The 18364-nt window shown below is 39.6% G+C and overlaps 1 protein-coding gene across 4 annotated transcripts in view; it reads right to left on the bottom strand.

Annotated features, from left to right (window-relative positions):
- Window positions 1-18364, bottom strand: part of PDSS2 (decaprenyl diphosphate synthase subunit 2) — a 280931-nt gene that overhangs the window by 35382 nt on the left and 227185 nt on the right. For all 4 annotated transcript variants that reach the window (XM_055535288.1, XM_055535290.1, XM_055535287.1 and 1 more), the window contains one exon: window positions 11549-11581. In XM_055535288.1, coding sequence (XP_055391263.1) covers window positions 11549-11581 — 33 coding nt within the window. The remainder of the gene's footprint in view (window positions 1-11548; window positions 11582-18364) is intronic.

The raw sequence follows: 18364 nt of genomic DNA, 5'->3' as shown, positions 1-18364 counted from the left end.
TCTTCTTCCAGGGGATCTTTCCAACCCAGGGATCAAACTTGTGTCTCTTGCATCTCCTGTACTGGCAGGTGGATTGTTTACCACTGCGCCACCTGGGAGGCCCCATCTGACATATGTATGGAATTATATTAAATTGAGGCTTAATTCCACAGGAAAAGCAATTTTTACTGCTTGTTTATCATGTCTTCTAGAGGAAAATTTAATGGTGCACGCACATCATGTATGTAAACCATCCTGGAGATTATGAGAGAAACACATAAATTATGCAAGAGTCATTTGGGTTTCCAGCTTGACTTGAGTCTATATCTTATACATTTCTCTTTTTAAAAAATTAATTAATTAATTTAAAATTTTTGGTTGCACTGGGATTTTGCTGCTACACTTGGGTTTTCTCAAGTTGCAGTGAGTGGGGGCTACTCTGTTGTGGTGAGCGGGCTTCTCATTGCAGTGGCCTGTTTTCTTCTGGAGCATGGGTTCTAGAGCATGGGCTCAGCAGTTGTGCACAGGCTTAGGTGCTCCAAGGCATGTGGGATCTTCCCAGAGCAGGGATCGTGTCCTCTGCATTGGCAAGTGGATTCTTATCCACTGCACGCCAGGGAAGTCCCTTCATTCATTTCTTAAATTCTCCTCATATCCTGATTTTTCATCTGCGAAAACCTTGGGATCACTTACCTCAAAACCACTATTACCACCAGCATCACTACCATCCACTGAGCCTAGATTCCTGGCATCCCAACATACATCCTGATACAAAATGAGCTCAAAACACACGACTTCCATAACTGATCTTTTGTGTGCATGCTAAGTCACTTTGCTGCTGCTGCTGCTGCTGCTACGTCGCTTCAGTCGTGTCCGACTCTGTGCGACCCCATAGACGGCAGCCCACCAGGCTCCCCCATCCCTGGGATTCTCCAGGCAAGAACACTGGAGTGGGTTGCCATTTCCTTCTCCAATGCATGAAAGAGAAAAGTCAAAGTGAAGTTGCTCAGTCGTGTCCGACTCCTAGCGACCTCATGGACTGCAGCCTACCAGGCTCCTCCGTCCATGGGATTTTCCAGGCAAGAGTACTGGAGTGGGGTGCCATTGCCTTCTCCATAAGTCACTTTAGTCATGTCCAATTCTTTGCAACCCTATAGACTGTAGCCCGTCAGCCTCCTCTGTCCATGGGATTCTCCAGGCAAGAATACTGGAGTGGGTTGCCATTACCTTCTCCAGGGGATCTTCATGACCCAGGGATCAAACCTGCATCTCTTATGTCTCCTGCACTGACAGGCAGGTTCTTTACCACTAGCGCCACCTGGGAAACCCTCCATCCATCACTGGAAGGCACATCAAATGACACAAAAACAATACCTACTGAGAGCAATGACAACCAATGTATACCTCAGCCAGTCCTTCCAGGCAGATCACATCAGACTGAGGGCACATGCAGGAAGCAAAGCTATGGGGGCGATGCTGTTACTCTGTATCATATAAGTGTAATCATACCTACAGGATTAACACCTCTTCCAGATGTAGCAGGGCTCGACATTATGGTGCTACGGTATTTGTTAACACAGACCCTTGCTTTCATTGAGAGAACAGTGATGAGAACTTGTTTTATTTTTATTTTTTTATATGTATTTATTTGGCCACATCAGGTCTTAGTTGTAGCATGCGGGATCTTGATGCTCATGTGGGATCTTTCACTGCAGTGTATGTGGGCTCTTAGTTCCCCACAAGGGATTGAATCTGCATCCCCTGCACTGCAAGGCTGACCTGGACCACCAGGGAAATCTTGAGAACTTGTCTTAAATGGTCATATCTCTAAAACTTTTTTGAAAGAGGGAAGAATGCATACCATCTTAGGAAAAAAATCACAATAATCACTGAACTAGTTCAGCAAATAAATCCTAAGATATTCACTTACTAGACAGTCACTACCTCCGAGACCAGAATTATGTTAGGATTACAGAGTAATGCATACCATTTTCTGGATTTTGGTAAGACCAGAGACTGACTACAAATTCTCTCTTACTTCTTTTTGTTGTATGTCTAAAGCACCCTGGAAAACAGTGTGGGAGTGAAGAGTACAGTGTGGAGTCAATAGGCCTGGCTAGAATCATGACTGTGAGATAGTAACTGTGTGAACACTGTTAGCTTATTTAATCTCTTCTCCATAAAATGAAAGGATTCAGAGACAGAATCTGATAGAACCACTTGACTGAAGTGCTCAGTGTATGTCTTGAACAGAGCGCACACTGAAGAACATGCTTACAATGACATGCATCTTACCAGGGTCATAGGACGTAGAAAGGCCTACAACCTTTCCTAACAGGTACATAGGAATGAAGACAAAAAGCAGCAAGATTTCTTTGGATCTAGAACAGGGAGACCTTCCATAGGGGGACCATGCATGAATCAATCTTCAGAGGCACATCTTTGGCTTTAGTACTATCTGATGGATAGGTAAGATCTTTCCTCAAGCCAGAAAGTCAAGCACTTGGAAGAAAGAAAAGATCTACTCAATGGTAATCTTTAGTTAGTAGCATCGTACACATCACTGATCTATGTTATAGGTTCGGTCATCTCTACTGTGACCTCAGTAATTCTGTTTAAAATTGAGGTGCACAGCTACCAGGCCATTTCAGAAAGGCGGTTAAGCACATCTAGGATCGATATTCAGTCTCACGTGTCAGCAGGGAGGCTAAGTAGTGCCTTCGACACAGCTGAGGAAACACGAGGGAATGGCTGTAGATATACCATCTTAACGAATTATAGCTTTCTGTAAGATCAAACATCTTGACATCACAGAAGTCCTTAATTCCACATAAAATCAGGCTGTAGGATTAGGGAATAAATTTGGAAATAACAATCTAAGGCAATGACAAAGACTTCCGACTTACTGAAACCAGATTCAATATCGACACAGAGGTGCCTCTCTTTTCATTCTCTTTTTGGAAAACTCATGTCCTTCCACTGCTTTTGATGACACGGGAAGAAACAGTATTCCCTTCAGATCTACTTAAAACTGTTTCATGGACTAAGCAGACTCCTCCAGGGGACAAAAGTCTCAGTCCTCCACATAAAGTCACACAGTCACTCCCTGTGCACAGGTGGGTCCTGATACCACAAACTGGGAACAATAATTGAATCCAGCTACCCCACCGTGCAGAGTATTTATCCACAGAATCAGCCTGGTAAGCATCTGCAGTTAGCTTTCTAGACTAATATTCAAAAGGTTACCCCAAATGAATCTTTGTTTTAACCCAGGGAGTGTATGGCATTGAGGAGATATTTGATTAAATATACTAGGGGAGAAATAAGAGGATCAAAGATGGAGTCAAATACATCTTATGAACGAAAAGGAACATTGGTACAAACAGCTGGCACATCTTGGGTTATTCATTCATTCAATAGTAGTTCAGCATATATTTATTAGGTACCCAGTGTGTGGCAGGAACTGTGTTAGGCCCTCAGGATATAAAACCAGACACGATTCCAGGCTTACAACTAAGAACTCCTCTTCATCAACAATCCAAGTTTGCCTTAGCTTCCTAATAAATGTGAGATATAATGCAGACATGTAATTTTTCAAGAACCAGTAATTCAAAATTATAAACCTGAGAATGGCAGAGACTGCCCCACTAAATATTATTGCTATAAACAAAACAATTCAATATTTTATATATAAAATTAGAGATGAAAGGCCAATAAGCTAGAAATATATGACATAAAGAAAAATAAAGAAGATTTATAACTGTTTAGAGGATTGAATTCAAAGAATATCAATAATATTTGGGCAAACAGCTGAGAGGGTGGCATTATCTTATGATGTCATAAAGAGGCTCATCACTGACATCATTTAATAATTTTAGTCACGATCCATGAGGGACTAGAGATTATGATCATTAAATCTGTTGATGCCATTGGAATGTGTGGGACTGCAAACACCTCAGAGAACAAGAATCTAATTTTAAAATAACATTAAGAAATTACAGGAATAGATCATCAAAGTAAGATGATAGTCATTGGGGACAAATGCAAAATAATATACTCAGAGACTTAAGGAGGAAAAGAAATAGCTTGATAATAGGGGAAGGAAGGAAGGAATGAATGTCCAGAGGGTGATTGTTTTGCAAAAAGACTTGAGGGTCATAATAAGGCACAACTCTGGCTCTGGAGACTAACTATTGCATGTGCAATTAGAACTTATTTTTGATGAAAAATTTTACATGGTACAAAAGCTTTTTGGCTTTATTATGGATAGAAATAGATTAATGGTTACTTTTCATCACTGATAACTGTATTTTGAAGGAGATCTGGAATTAAAGCAGTAGTTGCAAAAACCAGCTTTAGTAAATTAATTGTTTTGAAAAAAAGATTAAACAAAATTATTCATTATTGCTGGGTAAAAACCCCCAAACAAAATCCCCCTACTTTTCTGAAGTGTGACTGCCAAGAGAAAAATAATTGGTTACATCTGATTTTCAGGAAACAGGGAGTGGAGAATTTAAAATTTTCAGACGGCTGTCCTGATGGGGTCTGTCAGCCCACACCTCTCTGCGGTGGGCAGGACATCAGTGCTGCACCACAGGTTGAGCCCAGGCTTTTCTTTTTCATCTTTCTCAACTACTCCCTGGCACCTCAACCACAACTTGAGGCCTTGCACAAAAAATCACAGTGTAAAAAATCATATTTCAGAAAACAAACTTTTGATTATCAAAGGGGGAAGTGGGGGGGATAAATCAGGAGTTTAACATATACACAACTACATATAAAACAGATAACTTGATAAGGAACTATTGTAAAGCACAGGGAACTATACCCAGTATTTTATAATAATCTATAAGGGAAATAATCTGAAAATATAAATAAATATATATGTGTGTATATGTATATAAAACTGAATTAGTGTGCCATACACGTGAAACTAACACATTATAAATCAACTATACTTCAATTTAAAATGTTATTTTTAAAAATTCACATTTTCCGGTGAATTCCTTCTACTGCCATAGAAGCAAGCAACTCTTTAGGAGCCTAGGATTAAATTCTGGTTATGAACTAAAAACATGAGTTCAGGAAAGTTATTTTTCAATTATCAGTAGCTCAGGTGGTAATACAGAAAAATTCCAATTCAAATCAGAGTCTACACTTTTAAAACTGATACCTTTCAGAAAAAAAGTTATTATCTTAATGCCCTTTTTACATTTTATAAGTTGTCATTCAGTCTTTATCAAGCATATGAAATTTTATATAATTGCACTCATATCATAATGGTATCTGGATTTGGATTTTTTCCTTTAAATTATATTATAAACATCTCATATAATTGGACCACAAATTCTTAATGAAAAAAGAGGGAGGAATGTCATTGCTTCTAGATAGTCTCCATAATTATTACAAAACCAGAAATCCTAAATGTTAAGACAGCTTCAAGAGGTTAGAGGAAATGAGAGATTTAGTGCATACAATGATGCTGTTTGGAATATTTTACCAAAGGAGCTAATGCAAAGTCCCAGAGTAGGAGAAGGAGCATCTGCCCAAGAAAGGGGTACAGGGAAAAGAAAATACAGCAACATCTGGTCTCTAAATGTGCCAACATGAAAAATTCTCAGAGCCAGTTAGCTAGGGTTATGGGAAAGAACAAGACGGCTAAAACTGTCTGCCCAAAAAAAAAAAAAAAAAAAAAAAATCTGGCTTTGTCAGTAAAGAAAGGACAATAATATTTATAGAAAATTTCCTACACTGGTTCAAAAAAGAACTTTAGATTTGATATGCAGCAAAATGGTTGAAGCAACCTATGGATAATACATGGGAAGAAACGGCTAAAAGGGCAAGCTGTGGAAAGGAGAACCAGGACACGAGAGGAAGTGATGATGTGTGATCATGCAAATGCAAATGTCTGTGGACGGCAGTTTGCTGCTGGGAAGGGAATTTTAATGTGTACCCTATGCAAATGTGTTTTATAATAAAATGTGCAAGGCCTGAGCGTGGGGAGGGACGAAGAAGGCAGGGGCTCTAGACGTTGCTCCTGAGGCAGGGGAAAGGGCTACCCTGAGACCTGAACAAATTCCGGGAGAGGGAACAGCAGAAAACCCCACTCCTTTCAAAAAGCCTCTCTCACATTTGACTGAGAACTAGATGCCTGATAAACAAACACATGCAAAATCTTTCTTTACCAAGTGCTTAACCTTGAGCAATTCTCTGTGCTTCAAGTGAACCTCAGTGGGAAGACATAAAAAACAACTTTCTTTTCTGTACTGCGTCATGGGAAAATTATATGAACCACACACAGTAAAGGCTGGAGATAAATACCAAGAAAGCTCCTGTAAACCATTTAGAGTCTTTGCATCAAAATTGGCATGACTGTCAAAGCCCATGTAAGGCCTAGTCCTAGGCACTTGTGGGAGAATGAGCAGGAGGGTAGCCCACAGGGCTGAAAGTCTGGTTCTGACCAAGTGATATTTATCCATAATCTGTATATCTGAGGCAATTATTAAAAAGAAATTGAGAAAAGTTCTGTATCCCTGTGATGGAGAGATTTTTAAGCCAGCCATCTTGAAAGTGTTAAAAAATTAAAATTGTAGAAACCCGAACCATAGGTGCCATGTTTTGCCTGAAGTGGTAAAAATACCATCTGCCTCAGTCTTTGAGCAGCATGCTTCTTTCAAGGAGCAGTAGGCTAAACTACAGGCATACGCTCAGCTCCAGCTGGGGAAAATACACAGACGTTTGTAGATGTTTTTCTAAGAGTAGCCAACATACTTGTTTTCCTTCAGACACATATTAAGTTACCATAGCAAACCAAGAGTGAATGTGGCCTGAGACACTTCTCCACGGGTCCCCACACATGTCCATGAATTTCTACAATTCAATAGGTGGCACTCTTCCCTCTAACACTGAACTCAATCTGCTTGGGGCCAGAAACCTTGGGAACACAGAATAGTTCCCTATTCCCTAAGAGAGGCACACTCAGGGCTGAACACCAGTCACGTAAAGAAGATCCTCTTTGTACTGCGTATCTGAGGAAAACTGTTGGCACCAGATTTTTGGTCACAATTCACTTCTGGTAAATACATTCTGTCCAATAAAACTTCTCCTGCAGTTTTAACTAGGTAAGTCACTTCTTGTTTTCTCATTTTAGAAGCTGGGTATAATCACCTTACAGTCAACAGCTTCCACCCTAGGCCAGCCTCAGGTGAATGAGCTTCAGGAGTGGGTAGAGTGCTCCAGGACTGGTGTTAACCACCTTCCAGAGGCGCGACAGACTTAATGAAGGGATAGTTGCTGAGTGCTTTAATATCTGTAGATGAAAGGCACTGCAGTAGTGTAAAGCATTCACAATCCAGGCTCCATCGCAACAGGAACTCAATTAAGAAGTAATTCAATTTCTTTTCTGAGTGTTTGAGGACACACCACTGTTTTGTTGAATGTGACTGACACTCTATAGAGATCTAGCTGAGACCGATTTTGATCACCACTTCTACCCTCTCCTCTACTTCCTTGCCGTTCTGAGACTGACAAAATCGGAGAGATGGCATATGAAGCCACAGAGCAAATGGCCAAAATAATCTGATTTTTCAGTTAAAACTTGGCTTTTGAGAAAATGTTCACCACTTGGAGATAAAGAAACATCCAGCAATAAATAAATTTCATGACACTCTCCAGAAATGGCCACTGAGTTTTTAAAATGTAGTTTTACAGGTAAACCCACCAGGGGAGCCCTAAGCTGCCAAAGCATGATGCCTGCATCAGTCAGCATGAGACCAGGACTTCATCATGGGCCCATGATATGCAGCATAAGAGACAGTTCTGCAGACGTCTCCCGGACACTTGGCAGAGATGGATACAATCATTCTACCCGTGGTGCTTGGATTTGGGTCTATGCATGGATAACAAGTCTGGGTTAACTGCTGAGATCAAGTTATGCCCTTAAATATCTGCACAGCACCACATACTCCAGTAGGGTGGGTTTCTGTTGGTTGGCATGAGAACTATTGTCACTGGGTGCTTGCGAAGGCAATCTTAGGGCTACTGAACATAGGGATGGACAGTGTCCTATCGTATACTGACTACATAATGGCTAATTTGAGTCTATGATCCCCAATTCCAGACCGCTGAGCTGCCTGCACTTCTAGCATCTCACTAATGCAGCCCTCGTCCATACACACTTGTCAAGCACTCCTGTATATAAGCCTGTGCTGGGCACAGACGATGCTACGATGGACAAGGCCATTGAAGGCCCTGCCTTCAGGTCTTGCCTTACAGTCTACTGGAAAAAGAAACAAAACACAGGGAACTAAATAAAAATGATAATTGTAGATTATGATAAATGTTAAGGAGGAAAAAAAACAGAGCAAAGGGGGACTTTTGATAGGAAGGTCTAGGTTAGGTCTTTGCATATATTAAATATCAGATCCACCATGCTTGGGTGGATGAAGTAGATGAAGGAATGAATCTGGACCTTAATAGTATATAAGATAAGAATGTTCCCTCCGCCCACTCCCCCCAAAAAGGATGTCTCCTTTCAAATTTGGGCCTGGAGAGTAGAACAGCACTGTTATAACCTGCTCCTCTCATACTAAGGAAACTGAAAGAAAAAAAGAAAGAAAGTGAAGTCACTCATTCGTGTCCAACTCTTTGCGATCCCATGGACTGTAGCCTACCAGGGTCCTCCATCCATGGGATTTTCCAGGCAAGCATACTGGAAAATACTGTAACCTGCTCCTCTCATACTAAGGAAACTAAGGGGAAAACAAAAAGATTAAGTGACTGATAACAATTTTGCAGTGAGTTGGTGACAGAGCCATTGCTTGGTTCAGAGTGTTCTATCTGTGTCTCCATTTTCTTTTTTTCCTTTTCTTCCAGTCTCTTCCACTGGCAGGTACTTCTGCAATAAGAAATCCTAAAAGAGTTTTCTGAGTCATAAATAAGCAGCAATGATAAATAATCATTCCATTGCCAAATCATGATGTCACTGCCCTTAATTTTTTGCTTATAAGTTATTTCCTTTATCATAGTGAAATCCCAGCATTTATCTCCAAGTTAGTTCATTAACTTTCTCAAGCAATCTTCTTATCCCTGCTGATACTTGCAACTTGTGTCAAAAGCTTTCCTTTCCTTTGTGACTGAAATAAAAAACCATATACCAGAATTTCTCCTGCAACTAATGGCATGGGTCTTCCCTTTTCTTATAACCTCACTCACTCGCTCACTGCTTACCAAGTGCCAAGCACTGTGTTAGGCACCGAGTGTACAAATAAGTTACCATCTCTGCCCTCAAAGAGCTGACAGTCTATGATCTGTCTCATAAATGGTCATGATGAATAATGGAGTGAAGCATAATGACAGAGATGCACAGTGTGCTAGAGAAAGGAGGAAAGAACCTCATCCAGCCCAGGGAACCAGGCAGACTTTCTCCTGGAAATGATCCTACATTAAGCCTTACAGAAGAGGCAGGGGAAGCCAGATAAAGGGGGACATCGCTGCATTCCAAGCAGAGGGGACAGCTCGGGTCAAGGCACAGAGAACAGAAACAGTATGTTTTATGTAATTTGGTGCCACTGGAGCACAGGGTGGAGGACATGAAGCTGGAGAGTCCCTCCAAGGAGCGAGATCACAGTGTTTTATATGCCACTCTAGTAAGCTTTGAATGTGCCTTATAGAAAACATGGAGCCAAGGAAGCATTTTAAGATGCAGTATGAAACTGCCAGACTTGTGGTTTAGATAGACATTCTGGCTGGTGATGGATCTTTGGGGACAAAAGAGAGGCATAGAGACCAGTCACAGGCTTTCTAGTGGTTCAGAGCAGGATACAATGTGAGCAATGGAAGAGGCATCGAGAGGAGGGACTGGATTTAAGAAAATGTAGGCTATAAAACTGGTATGACTTGGTCATGGAACACAGGGGCGAGGGAGTAAGAGCATTTGAGAGTGACTTCTAATTTTCTCACATGATTCACTGGTGAGATGATAGACAACATCAGGAGACAGAACAAGTAATAAGGACCAGAGATACAACACTAACACTAGACCCTAATGTCAATGATGGACTTTGGGTTATAAAGATGTATTAATGCAGGTTTATTGATCATAACAGATGTTCCAATCTGCTGCAGGATGCTAACAGTGGGGAAGCCTGTGCTTGTGTGGTGTCAGGGGGTAATGCAAACTCTCTACACTTTTTGCTCAGTTTTGCTGTGAACTTAAAAACTGCTCTAAAAAATAAAGTCTACTAAAGAAAAGGTGACCAGAGATGTTGGGAAGATATTGAGTTCAGTTTAAGATGCTTTGAGCATCTCTGCCTGTGGGAGACCATTTAGGTATAAGGCTCAAGTAGACATCTAGGAAGGAAATGGCAACCCACTCCAACACTCTTGCCTGGAGAATCCCATGGACAGAGGAGCCTGGTGGGCTACAGTCCATGGGTCACAAACAGTTGGACATGACTGAAATGACTTAGCACAGACATCAAAGATAGAGTGACAGACACAGAAGTCTTCAGTATAGAGATACCGCTCTTAATCTAATTTTTCTTGAAGCACACATATGTTTGTGAGACAGAGAAAGAAAGAACTGCACTTCAGGCAAAGAAACGGCATGGAACCATGGGTGTGCACTTCAGGGCTGCCGAGAGCACAAGGTTCTAGATCAGCCCTGGAGAGATCACTGGGGGGATTCCAGCTGTCCCAGTGCAAGCAGAGCTCTTACAGGTCCCATTCTTCCTCCTTATCTTTAGAGTACAGGTGTGCTCACGTTCTGGCTATTCTTGACTGTTATAAAAACCAGATGGTTAGCACGTTCCTTCAGTCAAGCAGCTGTATACATCCCACACACCTGCAAAAATACTCCATTTGTTCCTCAGGAGAAAACCCAAGTGTGTTCAAAGGCTTGCACAGGTGCACTGAAATCCAAAATCCCACAGCAGTTTTTGAACAAGGCTATGTGTCAAAATGATCTGTGGAGCCTTTTTTCAAACCCTTTCATCCTGTCCCTGGCCAGCTCTGCCTACCAGGGAATTCTGATGTTGGTGAAAGAGGTATGATGCTGTGGTAACACAGGCATGTATGTTTTCAAAAGCTCCACAGGTTATATGAAAACTACTGCCTCTAGGAATCCAAACCTTCCCTGGATGGTGCTTCCCAGGTATTACCTGATGATGCTAAAAGCTCATTTCCATAGTCCAAAGACATCTTTCCAGCAATGGTTAGTGATCCTACCCAGTTAATTTTTCCTCAGGGCACTTACCACCAGTTAACATTATATTATGTATCCATTTAGTTGTTTATTAATCACCTCCTCAACTAGTTTGTAAATGTCATGAATGAAAGAACTGATCTGGTTTACTCTCGTATTCCTGACACCTAACACAGTGTCTGGAAAGAAGTAGGCATTCAATAAATAAACTTACCATTAAATGAATCCTATTTTACCTGTTACTTCACATGGAAGGTCCCTTAGTTTTGAATGTGATGCTTTTCTTTTTACTTTTCAAATATAAATAAAAACCAAATAGCAAATACAAGTGTATAAAATTGTGTAGAATGTACAAAATCTACCTACCTTAGCATAGTCTAATCTTCCTTTCTCTTGAGCCTAAAATAGAAAAGAGGGGAAAATCAATTAGTTCTTTAAAAGTCACTTAGTATTTCTGTAACTTTTCTTCTCAAAGAATAAGCCAACTTTCTTCCCCTTCTCCACTTCCTCTTCTATCTCTACATAGTATGTAGTGAAACATACACGTTTGTATGTATATACATATATATACAGAACTCTCAAACGTATTGAAGAGTTGAAAGTTCAGTACTACAAGCACACATATATACTCTAGGCTTGATAGTGGCAGACACCATGACTCCTCATTCCTTCATGCTTCAGCAAACATCTCGTAAGCATAGGACAACTCATACACGATCACTTTCAAATTTAAAAAAAAAAAAAAACTAACAATAATGCCATACCATCTGATATACAATCCATACTCACATTTCTCTAGTTGTCCCAAAAATATATTTTATTTTAGCTTTTCTTCTCAAACTAGAATTAATCAAGATTCACACATTGCATTTGGCTTTTATCTCTGTTTTGCCTTTGAAATCTAGACTAGCCTTTCCTCATTTTTTAAGAAATGAAAATAAAAATCATTAGCTTTTTTCATGGAAATAACTGACTTTTTGAGGAAACCAGGGCAGCTGTTGTATAAAATGTCTCTCTTTTATTATTATCACTTTTTCATTGTGTCATTTAACTTGTCCCTGTTTGCTTACAAACTGAAAGTTGGGTCTGAAGAAGCTTGCTTAGATTTAGATTAAACATTTCTTGCAAGAATATCTTCTATGGAATACTATATACTTCAACTGCATCAATTCAGGAGGCACCAAATGTCAGGCTTTCCTGTATCTCGGTAATGCTATAAATTTGATCACTGGGTTTAAGTGGTGACTATCAGATGGTTTCACTGTAATGATCTATTTCCTTCTGTACAATTAGTAAGCAATCTGTGGGTTCATTTTTTCCCCACTTCCTTTGGCATAATTTTTAATATGTTGTATTGTGCAAAAGACCCCCACCTCCATCCCACCGTCACCAGGGATGAGGAGAAGGAAGAAAGCTGGAGGTGAGGAGACATCCTGCTACTGCTGCTAAGTCACTTCAGTCGTGTCCGACTCTGTGCGACCCCATGGACGGCAGCCCACCAGGCTCCCCCATCCCTGGGATTCTCCAGGCAAGAACACTGGAGTGGGTTGCCATTTCCTTCTCCAGTGCATCAAAGTGAAAAGTCAAAGTGAAGTCACTCAGTCGTGTCCGACTCTTAGCGACCCCATGGACTGCAGCCCACCAGGCTCCTCTGTCCATGGGATTTTCCAGGCAAGAGTACTGGAGTGGGGTGTCATTGCCTTCTCTGGAGACATCCTATATAAGGTCAAATTTTAATATTTTTAGTTATTAAAAAACAATTTGAAATTAAAACATATACTCAAAAGCATTATTTATCAAATCTGAACATGATAGAGACAAACAATGTGTTAGTCTTTGCTGGTAGGTTAGCTCATCTTCTGTGGACTTGAGAACAAAACTCCTGCCACCCCTGCACAGAACGAGAGCCCTTCAACTTACACATAGGTTAGGTCTTGAGACCATTTTGTTTCTGAGTCCAAAGTGACACTATACAGATAATGACACTAAATGTGGGCAATTATTTTCATGAGAGAAAATGAGATCTTTATAACATTAGTTTAAAATCTTTTTGCTTCTTTATAATCTTAAAAAAATTTATCCTAAGAGGCCTAATTTTGTTTTTCTTATTTTCATAAAAAGCAACTTCTAATAAGATACTGCTCATGTATAGCTTTTGACACCATCACAAATGACTTAGTTAAAACTGGGAATTGCAAGATTTCAATGAAACTAAAGGCCTCTGCAACCTATGTACTGTAAAAAATAATCTGTGGTTTTCAATCTGTTCTTCAAAGATGTTTTTGGGATCTAAGATTTTCAGTGAACTAAGAAGGGCTTGAATTTAGTCCTGAGATGTAATATATCAGCAGGAATAAGAGTCGGTTCTTGCAGATATTTTAAAATGAGGCTCATTCTTCTCTCTGCTCAGGTATTTTATATCTACTGTCCAGGGACAGACTTGTCTTTTCCCCAAGTTAAAACAATTCTGTCTACACTGAAATCTCTCTCCCAACACTGTAACTTCTGCAGGCGTGGTGTGGAGCCCGAGAACATCTGCATGGTGCACTCATGACCTAGCTACTCACTTTGATATCATGCAAATATGAACTGGCTTTGATCTCATGAATAATCCATGGCTTGTGACCAAAACTTCAGCAGCAGCATTTCACAATATGCTTAGTCTTCAAGTTCTCAAATTCTCACCTGTCTCTCAAATTCATTTTGGATTAAGGGATATCTGACATGGAGGCTGATTCTGTGGTCACCAGTTTTCCACCTTTTCAATTGTTCGTCCTTTCCCTTGTCTCCTGCTGGGTTTCTCAGGCAAGGGTTGTCTCTTGCATGGGGTTCTCAGGCACAGCACTCTTCCAATGATGCACAAACTGGGAGCCCCACAGAATTATACTATCAAACAACTCATTTCTGTAACGTTCAGCCATTTCCTCACTACTTTTAGTTGTGTTTCTGTTCTATCTACCTCCTCTTCATTCTAGCACTTTCAAAATTCTCATCTTAGTGTTTAACATAAAGGACATGTGAGAAGTGTTGAAAGTGGTGTTTGTTGAAAGTTAGAAAGTTGAGTACCTTTCATATCTTAATGTTGCAGGGTAAAGTGCAGAGAAACTATAATTTACAACGATGGAGGTGGACTTTTCCTTTTGGAGGTACTAAGCCATTTCCCCAATAGTCTCAGAAAAAAAAAATCAGTTTCTTCATATAGTAACAGTGACTACAATGCTACTTACAGATAAAGACATCTAGAGTAGTCTCATCACATAGATTGCTTATAAACTTATCATCATAGAGAATTCTATTATTTTGAAGTACTTGTGCTTTAATCAGTCCCAAGCTACTTTCTTTTTTTTAAAAAATTGAAGAATTGATTTACAATATTATTTTAGTTTCAAGTGTACAGGATTCAACATTTTTATAGAATCACATGCATGCTAAGTTCCCCCACCTCCATCCTACCAGCTAAGTCGCTTCAGTGGTGTCCAACTCTTTGCAGCCTTAAGGACTGTAGCCCGCTGGGCTCCTCTGTCCATGAGATTCTCCAGGCAAGAACACTGGAGTGGGCTGCCATGCCCTTGTCCAGGGGGATCTTCCTGATCCAGGGATAAAACCCGTTTCTCCTGAGGCTCTTGTGTTGCAGGTGGATTCTTTACTGCTGAGCCACTGGGGAAGCTAAACCCCACCCTTTTTTTTTTTCTTTTTTAACAGAATCACAGCTATTTGCAAACCTTCTCATTTTATTTTGTATTCCTAGATTATTGGCCACCACCTTTTACATGGTGGAGATATGCTTTGCTGGGGATGATGGCAAAGAAATACCATGTATGTAAATCCCTATTTGTTTAACATCAGCTCTTAAATGTTTGAAAGCTGAGAGACTAGAACCCTACATACAATGACAGCCACAGCCAATACAACCTGTACAAACTGTAACTGTTGATACGCTGCTCACCTGAATGTCCTTTCTATTTTGTCACAACAAACATTTCAGTCTTGTGAAGACCATTTCATCCTTGACTGCTTTAGCTTGTACATAAAAGTATCATTTATTTTCTAAAATAAAGTACTATAAATAATCAGATCTTTATAGATATATATTTTCAGCTGCTATGTGAGTTAATATCCACGTATGCCAGACACACACCTGGAAGTACACTCTGATATAAAATTTTTTTTCACAAAAAGCTTTTAGAGCTTATGAAATACGGAAAATTAGAAAAAAAAAATGCATATGGCTTAATCCCCTACATAAATAACATTTCTTATTGAATGTTACCAATTGTTTCTGCCTATAAAACAATTTCAGAAGGCCATAGTTTGTTTCATCTGACGGTGCTCATTCGTTCAATACTTGTCCACTGTGTTCCTGATGGGTGTTAGATATTGCTCTGCCACTGGAGACACAGCAAGGAACAGAACAAATAAATAGCTCTTCCTATAGGGGGTTGTATAATCTTGTTTTCACATACAATCTCCCTCTAAAACTTAAGCTCCATGAGAATATGGACATTTTCTCTCCTGATCATAACTGTAGTCCATGTCTAGATCAGTGCCTATAGATAGGAGATGGTCAGTATCTGGTGAAAGAGTGAATAAATGGATAAACGCTTTTTCTTAATAAGTGCTGGTTATATACTGTTTATTCAGGAGACTTACAGAGCAAAGTTCATATCATTCCTAGTTCTAGGGAAGCTAGGTGTTTAGATTCAGTCAGTATTCAGTTAATGGGGAGTCAATATCTGCTGTCTTAAAAATAATTTTTACTCATATTGAACAGTACCATATTTTGATTTTATTACTCAACTTCTATTTAGAAGTAAGCTGAAGATGGGAATCTATAAAAAATAAATTCAAGAAATTTGTGAAACTCAACAAAAGAAGAGAACAGAGAAAAATAATCTACCAAGCCTCTCATAGATGCAGCGGTTTAGAGTAATTAAGAGTCTCAACCTTGATAACAGTGACTGAAAAGAAAAGAGCCTGAATGGAGGTCATGAGACCTCAGATTTCAAATGTGCACCTCCAAACCTCAGGTGGTAAGTAGGCCCTGTCTATGGAGGGAAACTGGTGACCTAAGCTCTTAACTGTGACCACTTTAAGAGGCACTGTGACCTCCTGAGAAATGGATATGCTGGGAGCCAGGAAATATGGTTTAAAGTTCATAATAGGATAACACCTCAAGAAATTTTAAATTTTTACATGGATCTTCATTTTCTTATTTGTAAAATAAGCATACTGGGTCAGACCAAGTGTTCCCAAGTACTGGCCTGGCTGTATCAGAATCACCTGGGCAGCCTGTTGAACGTGTAGGTCCTTAATACCCTAGCCCTGAATTCTGAGTCATTTGAGGATCACTGATGTGGACTATGCCTATCATCCGGCTTCTGTATGCATCAGGGTATTTCAAAGGCTAAAAAGGGAACAACTATATAAACTCTGTAAGTCTCAAGGAGAATGCAGTGCTGTAACTTTATCACCCCCCACTTTTTTGACATCTGCCACTTACCATGTATATTTCTAGCAGAGCAAGATATTAAAATAACTTTCTCACTGGGGCCCAAAATAGGCTGATATAAAATAAATGCAGACTGTATTTCAACAGCCGGCAGTCCTGAACCTTTTCCTGCCACACTGTTCATCTCCAGAAGCCACTGTAAATCCTGCCATGCACGCCAATTCCCCGAGGGCTTCATTACTTGGGTCTTTAAAAGGGATTCACTCATCCTTTGGCTCCTGTAGGTGTGCTTCTTGTCAATCCAGGTCATAGAAAAGAAAGTAATTTTTCCTGGTCTTTAGCAGTTCACAGAGAATGTGTGGTTTGAACCTTGTTTTATCTTAAAAAAAAAATGTGAAAACAGACAAGTTGTGTGCCAGTGCTCATGACACGGAAGGCCTCCTCTGACAGCTACAGTGAGCGCTGCAAAACAATATTCCACACCAGAGAAAACAAAGCCAGTGCTCTGACTTGAGAGGATGCACAGAGGGATTAATTCCAAAACGTTTATATACTAGCCTCTGCAGACCAAAGGCAGATAGATTCCCTGTTGGTAAGTAATGGATATACAATGGGGTCTTTTACTTTAAGAAACAAATGCTTTTTTATAAGTCAGGTAACAAAGAAGGATTGGATGACAAAAATGAACTGCTTCCAGTTTCTAACTACTATTATCTGGACTTGAAAACTGGATTGGAAAAACCTTTTTCGAAAAGCAGAAAAATAATATTCCACAGCAGGGAGTGCAGAAATTGCTAGAGACAGATCACCTCTACTTATCATGTTATTCTTCTCCAATGCTACCAGTTATGTTTTAGAATAACAATTTAAAAAATAAGATTCTCATCTTAAACTAACTTTCTTTTAAAATTTTTTAGTTGAAAGGACATAAAGAACACCCATTTGCTCTCCAACTCGACTGGTTAGTTGCTAATATACTGCCGTCTTTGTTTTCTCTCTAAATGATCATTTGCTCACTATATGGGATTAAGTTATAGACATAACAATGTCTCATTTCTAAATACGTCCCTCAGCATTTATCTCATAAGAACATTTTCTCCTACACAATTACAAACCCATGACCACATCTAATAATTTCAATATTTATTATATTTAATATAATGTTCATATTCAGAATTTCTAGTCCAACCAATGGAGTCCTTTAGAGGTATGTATATCCCAATCCAAGATCAAATTAAAAATCATACATTCCCTTTGGATGTCACAGCTTTTTAATCTCTTCTCATCTACAACAGTTTCCACACCACCACCTTTTCTCTCTTTTATGTCATTTTAAAAAGGAATCCATGTTAGTTGCCCTGAAGAATATCCCTTATCCTGGACTTGTTTTCACATGATTAGATTTAGGTGAAGATAGTTTTGAAAGACAGCTACACAGATGATTTTGTACACTTCTCCATTACATTAGGAGTCATGCAGTATCAGCTTTCTAATTATTGGTGAGACTAAGTTTGTTCACTTCTCCCCTCTGTCTTCAATACGTAATCTGTAAGGGTGCTTTGAGTCCCTGTGACTATTCATCCAACTGTTTTAACCAATTATTCACGAACGATTCTTGTTTGAGTAAAAGATAACATTGGTGACTGCAAAAATAAAAAAGATTATGATATTTTAAACGTCTGCTTTGGTACTGCCAGAAATATCACTGACTCCTTTAGAGAAAGGAATTTCAG

This window comes from Bubalus kerabau, chromosome 9 (genome assembly GCF_029407905.1).
Source record: "Bubalus kerabau isolate K-KA32 ecotype Philippines breed swamp buffalo chromosome 9, PCC_UOA_SB_1v2, whole genome shotgun sequence".
Taxonomy (NCBI): Eukaryota; Metazoa; Chordata; class Mammalia; order Artiodactyla; family Bovidae; genus Bubalus; species Bubalus kerabau.
Note: the sequence above shows the minus strand (reverse complement) of the source record. Positions and strands in the feature narration are given on the sequence as shown.